Genomic DNA, 18,000 nt, shown 5'->3' on the forward strand with positions numbered 1-18,000 from the left:
GAACCAAAGAGTTCCGTTTTTTCTGTAGCGTTAACGGGTTCTAAATCTTGCTGTGTCAAGAGGTTTTCGATTTGACAAAGTCTGAAGTCAAAGAATAATTGAATTCGAAGAAGTCTGATCGTGTAAGAGGGACTTTGTGTGTAGGCAAATGATGAGATTAGCCCTGCCTAAACACAAACTATGTTTTATGATCAACATATGCTATTTTCCCAAATGTTACTTAAATTATATCAGGCTGGTTACTTCTGGAGGAAAGGGGGGCTTGCGCCAGCCTCCAAAAAACATGCTATGACTGACAATGTATGTCTATTGTTAGCTGTTTCACAATTACAAATTTTTGGCCAGGCCATTTTTCTACATCACAAACAGCTAGCTATGGCAATGATCACAAAACCAACTACAAGACAACTCTTTAATCTAAATGGTATCACTTAACAAGGAAGTCAGATTAAAGAATTCTATCAACAGTTTAGCTATCAATGGTTGTAGGCTTACCAAGTAAAATACTGTTTTCTCAACAACATCATTCTTGGCAAACTGGTCTATTGTGGTAACAACGCTTAGCACCAAACTCAGTAATATGAGCAGAAATCTGAAAAGGAAGAAGAACAGATAAGAATTTTGCAACAAAGAAATCCTGCAAAAAATAAAAAAGGAAATAAGAAGAATTATTGGAAGAAAATTAGTGGATATCATTTGAACGCTTTTTACACAAGACCAGCCGCAATCTAATTTTTCATAACTTGTATTTTATCTATAAGCTGCATTTAAACTATCAATTAATAGACCTTCATTATTAACTTATTAACAGTTTATTTATTGTATTGTTAGAACTAGCTGAAGGGGTATTTTTTCGTAGAAATAATTTAAAATGAAAATGAGGAAAAACCAATGATCAGAAAGGCGAGTTAAGGTGATGATTAAATTCAATAGCATGGTAAAGAGTATGAGTCACTAGGTTATTGTTGGAGTCATACAATCAATAGGTTATTGTTGGAGTTCAGGATATTATGATATCCACAGAAAAAAGGATTTCAAGAATAGGTTTTAATATTTTTCTCATTTCAACCAAACTAAAGGTTCACTTGAATCACAGGTGTGGCATACAAAGACACATAATCCAAAATATTATGATACAAAGTATATTCATAAGTCAATAAGCTGTATCTTGACATAAGTTCAACAGCTGCTGCACCTGCATATGATTACATCTTCCCACAGTGCAAAGGGAAAATTTCATCTTCTCTTTATGTAATAAGCATTTCCAATCTCGATCAAATTATTGCGGTAGACATATTTTTCATTTTACATGTGTTTCCTTAGCAATCATAGGGGTATCTTCTTTTCAATCAAAACTAGGTGTTAGCTTGCATGTAAAGCTGAGGGCAACATACAATCTATTTGGTAAACTCCATTCTGTATTACCTTGGCAAAAATGTGTTGAAGAGTTCTGAATTTTATCTATTAAAGTACTGACCATTGACTCAAGGCTTTAGAAATAAAAATAATTCAAACATGACATCAATTAAGTGATTCGAGATGACCAGATATCTTCTTGGACCAGCTATTTGATTTTTTTAATTCTATGTCTAATTTTGCAGCAGGAGCTGGCTTAGATGTGCTACATTTAGGTTTTTTAGCAGAAACAGTTGAGCATTTGAAAGTCAGTTACCATGCCTGACTTCTACTGTTGACTTAGTCATGCCATTGACCAACAGAGCCACAGCCATTGACCAACAGAGCTACTATCAATCTATAAATTGTCTGGAAACCAAGACAAAATCTATTCACAAGCAGTGTTTCCCTAGATATATCTAAATACCTGAACATTATAGTAACTTTTATTGAGATTTAAAGCATTATGACTTCCTGAAAAGACAATGAATAGCTCCTAAAACTATAAAAGAAAGAAACTCCCAGAGGAGGCCAGGAATGAAATCTAAAAGTTGTTAATTGTAAATCAAAGGCTACCCTACCCTTAAAACAAATTAGGGTTGTGGTAGTTTTGAAATTCTGAAAGTGGAATCTTTTCATGTTGATGCAAATATCTTATATACTCCAAAGTCTTATTCACATTGTACATGTTTCATTTGGATACACCCAGAAACTTTGATACTTCACAAAGAAATTAGTTAAGCTCCTTAATTAAAAGTCAAGTGCCTGTCAAAATACTAAACACCAAGCAATGAGCGTTTTTTATACTTTTACATTCCTTTTCCAAAAAAACTTTGCCCCCCTCCTTCAAAATTTGACGGTTTAGACAAATATAATACAAGTAATGTAAAATAAGGTATTATCTCCCTCTCTCCTATGCCGTCTTATTGTTAACCAGTATTTTTCCCTGGGAAATGGCTGAAGTCGACCTTGAAAACAAATAAACAAGCGAGATGATAGGGTAGCTGATTAACAAGAGTGATTAAAATTTTACTTACACACAGCTGTGATAAATGATGCTTGGCCAGCTTCTTGGTCGTTCCAAGAAATTGTAGACCAAAATCTGCATGTCCCTGTAACGTTTAAGTCCTGGTTTCTCATGGTTTGGGTGGTGAAGGTGATAAACATACTCTCCATTGTTGTCCCAGGGATTCTGTGGCCTTTCAGAGATGGCGGGTGAAGGTTTCTTGTCGAATCCAACCAACTCTATGTCTCCATTTTGCTTGGAACCCTTCATTGCTCCAACTTCCTTGGTCGAACGAAAATTAAATATCAGCCTTTTTGCCAATCGCAGCAGGGGAGCTGGGGTGATTTCCCTTTATTTCAAGTAAATTTGAAGAAAACTCCTTTTCTACGAAACGGCCAGTACATCCGTGAAGCAGGCTTCAGCTTGAACATTCAGAAATCTAAAGTTCCACAACGGAATTCCGTCTTGTCGCCAAAATCATCGCATGTCAAAACAACAACAGTCATCACAAAGGACCACGTTCAATCATTCGATTTCGAGGCTGGTAAGCAAGAAAGATTGCAACCTCGGCATCGAGTTTAAGGGCAAGCCACAGAAAAAGAATAATTCTGTGGGCAAGCTTACCGAAACGCCTAGTGCCCCCTCAGACACCGCGGAGCAGCGTTGAGAAAATGGGATGGGTATAAAAAAGTGCGGGGGCTAAAACCGAATAAAAGAGACTTTACTGGTGGTTCACTTCTTAATATTTTACATTTTTCACAAAAAATTGGGGGGGGGGGGGTTAAAGCCACCCAGCCCCCTGCTTCAAAATTCCTGCCCCTACATTCAATTCAGTAGGATTAGCTTTAGCAGCCTTTTCTAGGGGCTGCACCCTTAATACCCAACGAGAGGGGAAGGACACGAAACGTAAAATTCTGGGTATGAAACAAGGGGCGGCGCTAGAAAATATTATTGGGGCTGTCCGATACCAAGTTGATTCTCTATTTAGGTCGACCACAAAGTTAACCGATCAAGCAGTATTAACTGTCAAATCTGCGGAGAAAAAGCCAATTAATGAATATGTCCTCAGGGTATACCCCCACCCCACCGTACACACACCAACACCCCTGTAGCATGGCCATATTGTATAAAACATTTAACTCACTGGAAATAACTCACAAAATATATCCCACTGAAAAGCGTGAAAAATGTCCATCCTTTCGGGTCAAGTCACAGTGATTTCGAACTCTACTGATTTCGTGACCTGTCTAGATACAAATGTCAAGGGACTGAAAAAGGCCAATCCTAATATTCTTAGAATTGATAATTAAGAGTGAAAAATCGCATTCCTTTTATCAAACACTGACGATTTCGACTGTTAACACCAGAAATGTGATGCTATAAAAAGGAACAACGGGGGCCCTCGCAAACATTTCTCAAAATACAAAACCGGTTGAATTTGGAGAGGCCGATTAGTTGTGGGACAGTCAATTGTGGGACATGCAACTATAGAACAAAGGGCAGAAAAAAGCAATCAAAGAAACAAATTGAGAGCTTCGAATGTATGCAAAGAATAAATTATACTCTAAAATACTCTACTAAGTTCACTTGCTCAAGTTTTTTGGGGCACAACATTCTCTGACCGTTCACTATCCGCAACGTTTTTCGTAACATATGTCTGAATATAGAAACTCTTGCCAGGGACTTCGGGTTAATATTTGGTCAATAACAGATATTCTCAGAAAACCAAGATAAATTCAGGAGATAAACTTGAGGCTTTGGGTAACAGAATTGGACCACAAATCGTTAAAAACCTGAAGAAAGTATTTCGTGCAGACATGTCATTGATATGTAAAAAACAGCGTTGAACTTATTGACATTACCATTGGAAATCCGTTTACTTTTGATATTTCTATAAAATTCTCTAAAAATAGTCTGGAATGTTTCTTTTCGCAACTGACAATGTTGGGGTGGAACACTGTGAATGATAGCCCTTTCCATTTCGTTCCAACCTGTGTTCTGAGAAGCTGCAATTCTATATTCTACATCTTTTCGAAGTGAGAGTTCATAATCTTGCTTACACATGCGTCAATTAACAATACACCTTTTATGAACATAGCTAGTTTTGCATAACAATATTTACGAGGTATTTCAATTCAAGTCCTAACTTGCTTTTCCAAGATCAATCTTCTTCTGCAATGCACGTGCAGAGTGGTATAGCATCGAATCAATGAGGCCAGCAACTAAAATAACAAATTTAACAGTGAATCAAAGGTATGAAAATAATTGATTGATTAGTGATCGCGTTATAACTGATTGATCATGATCAAACGTTGTTTTCACCATAAAAACCCCAATGGTTAAAGAAGACAAAAACTCAAACGATCTTTTTAAGCAACTGTTTCATAGTGATGAAATTATGAAGCCCCTTGAAAGTAGTCGTGGGACATGCGTAGATATTCTAGCTAGAATTTTAAAGAACGCATTTTCTTACAAGGCAAAAGCTACAATATAAACAATAAAATTTAAATAGTAGAGCTATAACTACCAAACAGCAGACAATTTCTTATCACTCCGCCTTATATTATCGGATAGTTGTCTGGTTGTACCGAAACTCAATGCAATGTCTTGATTGGCGACATTCTTATCCAAACTAAGCTCTATTTTTTTAAAAAACTTGAAAACTCTATGAGATACGAAGTCTAAAATTTTTCAAAACAATAACTAAAAATTAAAAATCTAAAATATATAACATTTAAGCATATAGTATGCAATATTGAAAAACTAGTAATTAGTAGTAGTAGTAGTAAGTCATTTGTAGTAAAAAATTGGTTTCCAATGTGCTATTTTCGAAATGTGTCATCTGGCTGTAAACAACCAGGTAAAGCATTCATGTAAGACATTTCCCATCACGTTTTTTACATCACTACATTAACAAGAAACTGTCAAAGTAATGGTGGCACCATCAAAATCATTCAGTCTTGTTTATACTACTATTTCTAATCTTTTCTCGTAACGAATAGCGCCTATATCCCTTGCGAGGATTTTCTCAACAGAAATCATTTCAAGCATCATTTAAACGGTAATTGCTTTGAAAGAAGCATGAATTACTTGCCCATCATTGATTATCTAACATTTTTCTTTGTAACAAACAAACGCCTTACCTGTAAATACGCCACCAACAATTGCACACACACCAGTCAGGAAATGCATGAATGACCTGCAAATGGACAGATCTGGTGTCACTAAAGCGAATGATAATACTCAATTGAGTGTCGATGGTAACAATTGAATGAGCAAGATCACAAGGCTTTGAAATAATTTATGATTCCCCATACAAGACTCGGCTTCTTGAATATAAGGACTTACTGAAGCAAAGATTATAAAAGCTAAGAAAAGTTTCAGAAATTTCAAACCATTGACTCACCTTCTTTTTTCAGTGTATTGAACTAGCATTGGTGACAATTCATATAACACAAATACTCCTGCAACAAAAAATAAATGAAGATAACAGCATTGTTATTATGCTGATAGGTTATCCTGTCTGAATATTTGTGTGCGAAAATATGGATACAATATAATAAAATACAGTACAATACAATATAATATAATATAATATAATATAATATAATATAATATAATATAATATAATATAATATAATATAATATAATATAATATAATATAATATAATATAATATAATATAATATAATATAATATAATATTATAATATAACATAATATAATAAAATATAATATAATATAATATAATATAATATAATATAATATAATATTATAATATAACATAATATAATATAATATAATATAATATAATATAATATAATATAATATAATATAATATAATATAATATAATATATATAATATAATATAATATAATATAATATAATATAATATAATATAATATAATATAATATAATATAATATAATATAATATAATATAATATAATATAATATAATATAATATAATATAATATAATATAATATAATATAATATAATATAATATAATATAATATAATATAATATAATATAATATAATATAATATAATATAATATAATATAATATAATATAATATAATATAATATAACATAACATAACATAACATTAAATCATATAATATCATAAGAAATTATATCATAAGAAAATTATATGATACCACGGTATCTAACACACGAAAAATCGCAGAGCATCAACCTAATATCGACAGTCGAAGAAGTATTGATACTGTACCAGGTAGTCCGTGCTCTCCAGTCAACTGCCGGACACTTCGTTTGTGTTTGGTATAAGAATATTGGTTAGTCCAGACTTCCTGCAGGGTGACACAAAGCGAAGAATAAATTTAAAATATAAAATTTAAGAGATATAAAATCACTTTTTATTACTAGAAATAGTCGCAAAAATTTACCAGCATATTGACAAGCTAGACAGTCAGTCATTAAGTTTCAATTATTACTGTCAGGCAGGCTAGCTAGATCAGCTAAGAGAGATTGGACATGATCTGATAAAATATCTGTTAGGAACTCGATCAATGATTACGGGTGTGAACAAATATGATAATTAGACCAATGAACATTAATGTTTGCCTGTCTGTCATTAAGTATTCGATGCTTAATACGCAGAACTGTTTTGGCGTGAAGAACGTGATAATTTATAGTTACTACTCCGGGTTTCATGCGATCTTTAGACAACTAAACTTGTATAACTTAGTTATATATGTAACTAAACTTTTGTTTCACAAAAAGCAGTAGTGTTATAAAGAAAAATGTTAAAAAACAATGAAAAAAGACAATTTTTTTTCTGGAACGCGTTTCATCCTTTCAACGAGGAATCATCAGCCTATTATATATTATATATATATATATATTAAGAGTTCTATTACAATGTAAGTGATCTAAAAGAAATAACTTAAAGTTAAACAGTTAAACATTGGTATCTAAAGGTTAGATTCTAAATAGCAGATAGCTGCAATACTACCTGATTCTATAGAGAGTATCGTTTATATCGTGTTTAATTGATTATTTTTGTATTATTTTCGCCACTGTGATGTATTTGCAAAAACATATTTTGAAAAATACATACCCCGCCACCTAATTTCTTGTAAACAGTTGGAACAACTTTGACAAAATATTGGTACATAGTTGATGCTACAACATAAAAAAACAAGTATGCCACCTACGGCGAATGTATTTGCAGAGTTCACTTTCTAATAAGGAAAATCCATGTGTAACAAAAACATATAAACAACACATCTAGAAAGTGAGGACAAGTTATAACGAAAATCATTTTCAACAAACAAAATAATCGTAAAGCTACTAAGAAATTGAAAACTAACAATCGCAATATGGTTTCTACTTAGAAATGATTAAGGTTAAAGTAAATGGCAAAAGGGTTACAAGAAATTGATAAAAAGTATCATAAATATTTATAAAGGTGCTTTCAGATTGATTGACAAAAACAAGCAAGGTTGATGATTTCATAGAAGTTGATAAAAATAAATAATGCAAAGCAACTGAAAAGGTGCTAACTTCTTATTGAATATTTCTCAAGTTACTGTTATTTAAATTCACATGTCTGGATCCCTGCATGTAAGGTTGGCTCAAATGGGGAAAGTGTTAAATTCAACTCACATTCGACAGCATCTATGAGCGTGTCGTCTAATGGGTTGTGAACACCAGGGTACGGCTCTCCGAAAGATAAATGTTTGATGTGGTGCGTTAGGTTGAACTAAAAATAAGGAAAATGAAATTTAATGAAAATGGAATATGGAATTTCACAGAATAGAAACTTCAACAATTTTAAAATTGCTGTTATAAAAGTTTATCCCGTGTTAAACAATGCTAATAGGCTATGACCCGACAAAATACAGAATCATTAAATGATACAACTGAAAAAGTAATTTTTGTGAACAAAGAACATGAATATCAAACTTGAAATAAAAATTTGCTGTTAACGGTGATTTCTAAAAATTCACGCATGAATGAAATGGGAAAGTATACAACTCATAAAAGACAACAGCAAAAACTTCTAAAAAAGAAATGACACTTTGGTTAAAAGTTGAGTAGAGAGGAAGAAGAAAGCTGCGATCTGCTGACATGTGACATTTAAACGAACACTTAGAAACAGCGTCATAATTGGGTCATTGTATAAAGATAGTTCAATATAAATCAAGTCTGTAAAATTCATAAAACAAATAATAGAAATAGAGTTATTGTGTAAAATAAGATACCAAAAAATTTTGAGTTTCAAAACATGATGCGGAAAAATACGAAATCGCTACTCACTTGCATACCTCCAAATGGCTGCAAATCATGAACTACAGAAAGCAAAGTAGATTTTCTTTAACAGGGTTTGAAGAAGATTTGAAATGTTGAAATTGTTTTGGAAAGTGAACATCCAAAAGCAAAAAAGCGGGTGTTAAACAATGAAGAAATGACAACAGCTCGCAGACTGGTCAAGAAATTATTCGCAAAATCAAGTTTATTACAAAAGGACATTAATTGGCAGGAATAAGATTGAACAGTCATATGTTCAGTTACGAAAATGTCTACTTGCTGAAACTCTATTGCCATGTCGTAAAAAATCATTTTTTTGTTACATCAACAAATACTCAACTTTTTCAAAGTTAGAGATTTTTACCAGTTTTCAATGCTACAGGGTAACAAATGTGTCGTAATTGAAAAAGGAGTCTTTAAAAAAACATTTTTAACTTTTCAATGAAATTACGAGAAAACCAGTTAGAAGAAAACATCAATTATTCATAAATCACTGATTAACTCTTTAGCAAGCTTTAACAAAGGTATAAGAACACAAGGAAAAATCAAAGGATAAAGGATTTTTGAGGGAAGAAAAATATGAAGGGCATAAAAGAAATATAATTTGATAAAAATATTGTGCATCCATTTTATGGTAAGAATTTGCAAAAAAACAAACTCAGTGCCAACAACAACAACAAACCTGACGAAATTAACGAAATTCTCAATGATCTCAAAATTATGATTACTTTTAATGTTTCTAACAAAACAACTTTTAGCATTTTATTAATTGCAACTTTAAACTTTTGAAAAAAGGTCTACATTAATGACATTTAGTTTACATAAAGACGTTTTTCGCTTATTGCATCCAAGAAATGTGGGTGGTTTTATTGTTCATGTTTAAGGATTGTTTATGGTTCTTAGTTATTAAACCATCTACTCACAATTAATTGAAAAAACTTTGGCACCCTTGCCCATATTCACCATGTTCACTATAAAGATAAAATTACGAGTTAATTCCAAGTGTTCTTGGTTTATTTTATTTAGGTTTGTGATGATGTGATTGATGTATCTAATGCATGGCTTTGATGTGCTGATGGGCAGTCTTGTATGTTAAGTAGCGTCTATTGGAAGTATTAAGCTAGTGGTATTGGCAAATACGTCATCATCGTTTTCACTAGTGTGTGTAATTATATGTGATTATTTGTTTATGTGATTACTAGCTCAACCAAGAACTATAATGGTATTTTATTTATTCCAAAACACGCTGCAATCCCGTCAGGTCACTGTGGAAGGCATTGAGTTTGTTAATAGCAGTACACAAACTTTTAACTTCAGTCAAAGTGATGTTGAAAGCCGAGACCGTTTCTGTTGCGATTGAAAAAGGAATTGCAAGAAAAATATGTAGGTGACTAATGGCAAAGAAAATCTTTCTGGCTTGGAAATGATGGTCTATCACAAAACGAAGCAAACGATTATTCGACTTTCCCTTCAGCCTCGTTCAGCACCGTTCTTTGTGGCCTCTTTCAGTGCAAATCTGTCTGGCCTCTTTAATTACAATTCTTTGTGGCCTCTTTTAGTATAAAACGGGGTACACACCGTCAATTTTGAATAACTACTTTATTATTCTTACGCCGCGCATTAGATGAGAATGTATGCTGAGTTTTCACCTAAGGAAGTCGATAAATAAAAAACTGGCTGAAAATGTGAGGCTAGATTACACGTTCTCCAAGAATCTTCGGCATTCGTCAAGGACAGACATGATATAGGTTACAGATTGCAAGCAATTAGAAGCTAAACAAACAAGATGACCCTTAATGTAGGATGACAGAAACGAGTATTTTCTTGATTGTAACAAATGCAAGAAGAGAGCTATAAGCTTACAGCTTTCAACAGTACATTTATTCTAGATATGGGAAGTCTTCATCAATTGTGTTTAGTTTTAATGGAATCTAATATAAGCACGTATATAAGCATTTTCTAAATCAAATAAAAAGTTAGTCAGTTAATTTGAATTATATTTCATTAGTTGTTGAAAAGTAACTTCGCAAATACAGCCTCTGCGAAGGTTTATTCTGCGCTCTCCCCAGGCTTTCTATATCGCACGTTCGATGAGGTGTGATTTTGTAGTTTTTGTTAGTTGGTTAGTTAGTTTTGTTGATGAAGCATGAGTGATGATGAAAAAATGTTCCTGATAACGATGTAGTAGTTTCTCTTCTCAACCCACACGGTTTATAGTTTGCAATATTAGGTTAGAGCTTATGTAAAAAACTTTATATAAAGGCAACCTAGAATTGCAATGACAATATCTATGAAAAACAAAGCCGTTGATTTTAGGGGTGCCAAGATTAACAATTAATGATTAATTTGAAGGTCAAATCGATCAAAAGCAGAAAGACAAGAAAAGAGATATTCATTCAAAATTCTGCAAAAATTTACATACCGTGGACATGATGCTGTTGAAAGCTCTTGCCCGGTGCAATGTGGAAGTTGCCAGCAACCTATAGAATAATTTTTAGCAAAAAAGACTGTCAAAAGCAATCATTAACTCGACAAAATCAATCAGAAAAATAATAGAAATCTTTTCAATTACAATCTATAGGATATCAAGTGAAAATAACGATTTCCGATAACAAATAAAACAATTCTTTTATATGAAAACCCTCTTCTGCAAACTTCTAGATAAATCAACTCCCAAATTAAACAAGAGTGACCAAAATGCTTTTGTCATGATTTATCTGACGACCAATTTCATACTGACAACATATGAACCGATAAGTTATTTCTCGAAATTTCTCTGATTCATAAGCAACCTTCTCTAAACGACAGGCAGTTCATTTCAACACGCAATTAGACGCGAAGTCGTTTACTTAACATGAAATTTCGAAAACCATTTTCTTGTTGCATTCAATTAAGAATCTCGTTCGCTTTGTGAGCAATATAATATTTTCCTGTCATTCCTAGTGAAATCTGTACACTGTTAACATGGCATCAAAACCTTAAGACAGAAAATACTCTTGCACAAACCTTGCTAACTTCGACGTAACCGAAAACTCTACATCCTTCATTTTTCTGCTCTTGAAACTTGTCCTTCCATCCCTCCCTTTTGCACTGAAAAAGAATTATTCATCATCAACACCAATCAGAAAACAGTTTTCTTTGGATTTAAAACAGATTAGACATACAAGATTTAACATACCATTGATAACCGATTCATAGACATATCATCTGTACCAACAAAACGCTTATCTACTCTCCCTTTTCGCTACCATCTCTAAACTAGGTAGCACTGTGTGACTTAGTGGAAAATATCATTTTTGTAACGGAGTATACCGTAAATCCTCGAATTGGCCCCCCTTGAAAAAGCCCCCACCCTAGAACTACAAATTGTCAATAAGCCCCCCCCTCCAATAAGCCCCACTGCTACCCCAGGGGGTTAATTCGCGGATTTACAGTATGCCTCCCTCGTCATAAAATAGATAACTATAAATAAAATGATTATGAAAAGGTTATATATGATTTTTAAAATGCGCACATGCTATGTTGGGCAAGCAACAAAATTTGTAAAGTTGATAAAAAAGATAAAGAATAGATAAAATATTAAATATATGATTAGATAAGCAGGAAGTTCTGTTCTAACCTGTTCTATGCTTTCTGGGTCTGTGAAGGCCCAACCACGCCCTCTGTATGCATTACGGACATCTTCACAGGAGTTACAGCACCTGCAAATTTTAACAAAGCAAAAATGAGTTTGTGAATACCTTTTATGAATACCTTAAGGGGACCATTATGTAAACAAGGTCTTTCGATCATTCAATACAATCCACGCGACTTCAGTTTAGGGATTTGCATATTTAGAACTGTTTTATATATGTATATATATTGTCATTAGCTCTTAACATTATCTATGTATATGGTAATAATAAGAATGTTGCATGTTGCATATTGCGAATTTGCATGCGAAAGGGACAAGAGACATGAAAGCAAAATTCGCTGTATTATAATATTACAATTTATTTGAAAAATCAAAGAACAAAATTCTGTTACAACTTTTTGTCTTAAGCATCATATTTCTGTTTATATTTATTCAAGGGATGTTTCATTTGTTTTACGATATTGAAAAAGGTGAAAAACTAGTTCATCTCACAAATTTCATATCTGCTAGTTTCAATTTTCAATGCCAAACCCTGCTGTGGACAGGTACCAAGCACACAGCATTTTGAAATGAAAATAAGATTTTCTAAAAAATGTTTTTGTGGTGCTCTACAAACAGCTTCTTTTCAAGGAGTCAAAAAGCAATGGGACCGCTGGGGTCTAATCGCAACAATTGGAACAAAGGTCAATTTTGAATACCTATTTTTAATTTAAATTTTGTAAAGAAAATCTGATAAAAGAGAAAATATTGACTCGGTTTATGTATATGACTGTCCACTATTAAAAAAACTGATATTAAGAAGCAAGAAAAAATACAGCAAGCACAAATATGCATTGACTTATTCAAATAATCCTGTGTCAATCTACTTATCTGAATAAACTTCTCGTGGATCAAAATTACAAGGTAATGGAAACTGGATATGTTAAAAACATCAGCTTACGGTAGTTCTGCTGTCTCTGCACCATAGCAGCTCTCACATCTGTTTGGATCTAGCGTAGTCTTCACTGACTGCAAAAAAAGATTGGTCCTTAAAGCCCAGGTTAATAAATTGACAATTACCGGTCTTGCAATCCAAGAATAAGCAAAAATAACATTTGTTGCAAAGAAAATGGAAACAAACAGATATCCCTTCATTTTTAAAAAACGAAAAGCAATAGGGAGATTGTACTGGCTTTTGGGTCTCTATTACAGTGGAACCTCTATTAATGAACACCTATCAACAATGGATCTCTTTATAGGGGACACCCTATACAATGGAAAATTACACTGGACTGAAAGGCGCCCAGTGAGACATGTTTTTGCGAGGATGGCCAATAGCCCACGCCAATAATTCTGTGAATTCATGGGCGAGGGAGATGGCCTGCATTAAACAAAAAGAGCTGTGATGTTAATGGGTTTTTAAAAAATTTATTACCATATTTGAATCATTAAGTCTCTTGCGAACAAATGTAAGAACAACGCAAATAGCAACCAGCTTTAACTTTGATGGACCAAAGCAAACAGAGAATCTTTTACTTACCTTCAGTGCATGCTCACTTCCATCACCAAGATCTGCGCAAAAAAATTAAAAAGGATATAGAAGTTGATGGAGGGTTTATTAATGCTTAAATAACCTAGGTATTTTTTATCTAATTTCGAATAATCAAAGCAAGCATAGTCTTATGTGATTTTAAAAAAAAGGGGAAAAAAGGGCTGAAAAACATCATAGAGAGACAAAAGAAAAAATTGCTACAAAGGAATTGGAGAATATCTGCAAGTTATAGTACCAAAAGTAAATACTGGAAGTATTCAAATTTAGGACAAAGAAATGTTTCTTCGATGAAAAGTATGATATGAACTTAAGATGAGCCCTTACATAGTTGTAAACAATGCTTGATTCTTGATATCATTTACAATAAATCTCTTTGGTTTCAAAGTATGAATGATTTTATTAGTCACGCTCACAAACCCTCCCTGTATCTGGTTTTGTTTTGGAAACGATTTCAATGAAAATTAAAGAGTTGTATGTAAGATGTAATTCGAAGCATCTACCAGAGGCAGAGCATCAAGATTCTTGCCGAAATCTATACTTTTTTTAAGTTCATAGTTTGTTCTTAACCAAGAAGTAAAAACATTATGAATCAAGTAGGCATATCAATGAAAAAAAATTTATATCATAATGTGAATTTCTGTAGCCAATAACATGCATAGGATTTGTAGATCCAAATTCCCATCTTACTTTCTCTAACAGCAGAATCTTGAATAGCATTGCCATTTACATCAAGCCTTTGCTTAAAAATATTGTGATCTATATCGGACTGAAAAAGAGATCAATATTAGTGAGTTGACAACAACTTTTCAAACACTAATCAAACCCTAGCCAATTTATGACTGGCTATAATCAGGCCTGGCCATTTTAGGCAAGAGGGGTGATACTCTTGCTTTACTTCAGGCTCTTCTCAAATGCCGGAGAGGAGCTACAGATTGCTCTCCTTGAGGTCAAGTTTTCTTTTTTCTATCCTTAACTACCTACAAACAGCTCCTCCTAATAACTTCCAGGTGAGCTCTTGCAAAAAGTCTTATAGCCAAGCCTTTATAATGCCAGGATTTCTTGAAGTAATGATTTTTAGAACTTAAGAGAGCTACTAGAAAAACCTATAATTCCTAAGACAGCAGCTCTAATACTACACAGGGAATATTGTAGCCACTGTGCCTTTTGTGAATCCTTTTATCACAAATTGTATAGACTTTTCTTACCTATGACTTGTAGAATAAAGATATGCAATGATGCCAGCAAAGATTTCTACATTTCTATGATCTTGCAGAAACAAATAAAGCTTTCAAAGCCACAAATAGAAAATTATTGTACATCCTCGCCGCTGCTGTTTAAAATCATGCAAAACCTCAATTTCACCACCAAATTTAAAGAACAACAATAGAAAGAAACTAACCTGCTGTTCACCAGAAACATCCATGGCATCAATACTTAAATCTAAAATGAATTTTGTACAGGTTTTATAAAACCTTTACAAGTGGCATAATTTGAACAGATATGCATATGTGGAACCTTAAAAATTTCACAAAGAAAACCTTGTACACAATTTCAACCTTGATATCTTATTCAACAATCAAATTGGTGTGGCAAAGCTCTTTGCATGCAAGTTATTAGGAAGAAAATTAGGTAAAAAATGGTTTTTGTAAATTACTGACATTGACAAAGGCCAGGATTTGCATAAAAAAACAGCAGAAATCTATTCCAATTTTCTTCAGTTGTAGCAAAAAAGACACAGCATATGCAGGGAATATGGAATTACAAGAAAATGACTGCAAGAAATATTTTTAAGCATTATTTAAGAATTATTTCAAGCTTATCCTAAGGATGTTGTTGAAACAATTTTCTGCTCATTTCCCTCACAGAGGCCCTTAATTTTCATTTTTGTCCCAGGCCCTCCAGAACCACTTGGTGGCCATGAGCACAAGTACTTTATGTTTGTAAATAACTAATGATGAAGTATATGATGTATTAACTAGCAAATATTTTGGAAATGTGAGTTTATAGAAGGGAGTACTATTGAAGCAAATATCATAATATAAAAATTGATTTTTACTCACACACGCATGGTAATTTCGGTAAGATAATATCTATATTAATTTTCAATTTTTGATGTCTAGTTGTGTCAACAAACAATTCCGGGCTAACCTGCAACACAAAAAAGGATTCCAAACAAAATAATCTTTAGAAAAACACAAGACCATCTTTAAAAAAATGCTGGTACCAAGTGATAATTTGATAAACTGATAATTTTTCTGAAATAATAAATCTATTACCAGCAGTTAGGTTTTAAAGGCAGTAAAGCATTTAAGTTTCTGCATACATTATTTTTCAACAAGAACATAAAGAACCAAGCAAAAAATATTAATGCCTATAAAATTCAAACCCATGCATACATTATTTCTGCTTTTCACACAAAGTACAAATTATGATGGAGCTTAGCAGCATTCAAGGCAATAATTCTGGCCTTCTAAACAGATATAAAAATACCAAGGTGTTATTGGGTTTTTCAAACAATGAAGATTGATCTTGCTTACAATATGGGAAACATTACACCTTATCAACTCAATATGTTATGGCAAAGAGATTGTCCTTACCTCAGTAGTCATAAAGTAATTCAGCTCTGATATAAAAAGTGTGAACATGATTAATCCACTGATTATTGTCACTAAAAAGAAAAAATTATCAGCTGGTTTAAATGTTATTGTATCATTTGGTAATTTTTACAGTATGTTATTAGTTTGCTCCCATACTATCTTAAAAAATCGGTCAAGAAAAATAGCAGTAAGCTAACTATTTTATTTAAAAAATGCCAGCAGAAAGCAGAAATTTGATTACCTAATTGGTCTTCAATCAGCTGGATTATTAACAAAAATTATCAATCCTGTTAAATCTAAATCTATATACAGCGTATTGTATTGGGTTCTTTATTGTTGGCATTTTTTGCATTCTGTCAGTGGAAGGACCTCTCTCTGATCTAAATGAGACCAGAAAGTGGCAACTTCAAGACCTTTACCCGAAGAATTCCTTTGGTAATGGGTGAACATTAATTCATCAACATTTCAGTAATTAACCATATTGTAAAAACTATGTTTCAATATTGTGGATAGTCACAATAACAATTTTGGACCGGGCCTAACCTCCTGCTCCCGTAACAGTCTTCACTCTAAAATCATCCAGTGTCTTTGGGTAAGCGTCAAATTGCTTGAACCTTGAAAAAATATCTTTAGTCTGCATCTTCCGTTATTTAGATGGCCTAAAATTAAAACTAGTTAATAGAAAATAAGCTAAATCCTTCGTTTTAGAAGACTCTGTTTTACAAGAAACTCTTCCGCCATTATTCAAAGTGGCCACGAAAGCAAGCATCCAGTCCTTTTTGGACAGCGGTATTATTTTTGGGACATCAAAACGAGGTCGCAAAGAAAGTCATGGAAACGTAAAATTACGTTAAAAATTTGCTTGGTAATGTTAATGTAAATTATCGTTTATATTTTACATTTGAAGCAAAGCAGAACAAAGACATTGTTTCCAAAAAACTTTTGCAAAATTGTTGATGAAATTTAGATATAAAGTTTAATTCCTAAGGCTACAATTCTATAAGCTGGACGATATAAAATTTTCAATGTTGATGTCCAATCTTCCTATCAAAACTTTGTTTGAAACTTCCACTCTTATGAGCCACCTTCACTCTAAGCTTAGTCTGTCTTCCTAAGATTTAGCAAATATCGTGCATAGCATAAAATTGTGTATAATTATAGACTTATGTTGCGATACCTATACCAAATTTATGGAAGACTCTTTATTATGCAATGAATATTGAAAGACTTTTATGATCACTCCCCCTTGAAACGCAAACATGGACAAATTCAGAAACTCATATCCAGTAGAACAAGAGAGCTGTTGGGAAGAGTTTTGACAAAAGGTTAAGGATACGTCGGATGAACTAAATTAGGGGTGTACCGGATATCCGGTAGGCCAGATAATCCGGCGCCAGATCCCTGATTTTTGCAAATCCGGTGGCTAATGCAATACAATTATCTTGTACAAAGCATGAAATCGAGGGTGAATTTTTACGGCAGTAAAGTCACAAAACAATGGAATTCCACTCCAAACCCTTTTGTTTATTAGCCAACGGTTAATGCGACATATGCCCTTTAATTGGAA

The 18,000-nt window shown here is 33.0% G+C and overlaps 2 protein-coding genes across 3 annotated transcripts in view; both read right to left on the reverse strand.

The window, feature by feature from the left end:
* Positions 1-3,027, reverse strand: part of LOC135690136 (potassium voltage-gated channel subfamily KQT member 1) — a 29,402-nt gene extending 26,375 nt beyond the window's left edge. Inside the window, exons 1-2 of the mRNA XM_065207612.2 lie at positions 2,433-3,027; positions 496-592 (exon numbers count right to left, since the gene is read on the reverse strand). Coding sequence (XP_065063684.1) covers positions 496-592; positions 2,433-2,671 — 336 coding nt within the window. The 5' untranslated portion in view covers positions 2,672-3,027. The remainder of the gene's footprint in view (positions 1-495; positions 593-2,432) is intronic.
* Positions 3,028-3,919: 892 nt separating this feature from the next.
* On the reverse strand, positions 3,920-17,208 carry LOC135690137 (endoplasmic reticulum-Golgi intermediate compartment protein 3). Of its 2 annotated transcripts, XM_089116222.1 has the most exons (18): positions 16,977-17,208; positions 16,434-16,504; positions 15,897-15,984; positions 15,236-15,276; positions 14,524-14,602; positions 13,825-13,856; positions 13,246-13,313; positions 12,291-12,372; positions 11,678-11,761; positions 11,094-11,151; positions 9,595-9,642; positions 8,681-8,712; positions 8,027-8,123; positions 7,479-7,543; positions 6,630-6,708; positions 5,808-5,865; positions 5,545-5,600; positions 3,920-4,623 (listed from the first exon to the last, which is right to left on the reverse strand). In XM_089116222.1, exons 1-18 carry the CDS (start codon positions 17,071-17,073, stop codon positions 4,544-4,546), a joined length of 1,215 nt encoding a protein of 404 aa, XP_088972348.1. In that variant the 5' UTR covers positions 17,074-17,208; the 3' UTR covers positions 3,920-4,543. The 2 variants fall into 2 exon arrangements, with proteins under 2 accessions (XP_088972348.1, XP_088972349.1); XM_089116223.1 differs by lacking the exon at positions 9,595-9,642 and having other exon boundaries at positions 16,977-17,207.
* Between the last annotated feature and the right edge of the window lie 792 nt (positions 17,209-18,000).

This window comes from Rhopilema esculentum, chromosome 5 (genome assembly GCF_057945365.1).
Source record: "Rhopilema esculentum isolate cy_ngs chromosome 5, ASM5794536v1, whole genome shotgun sequence".
Lineage (NCBI taxonomy): Eukaryota > Metazoa > Cnidaria > Scyphozoa > Rhizostomeae > Rhizostomatidae > Rhopilema > Rhopilema esculentum.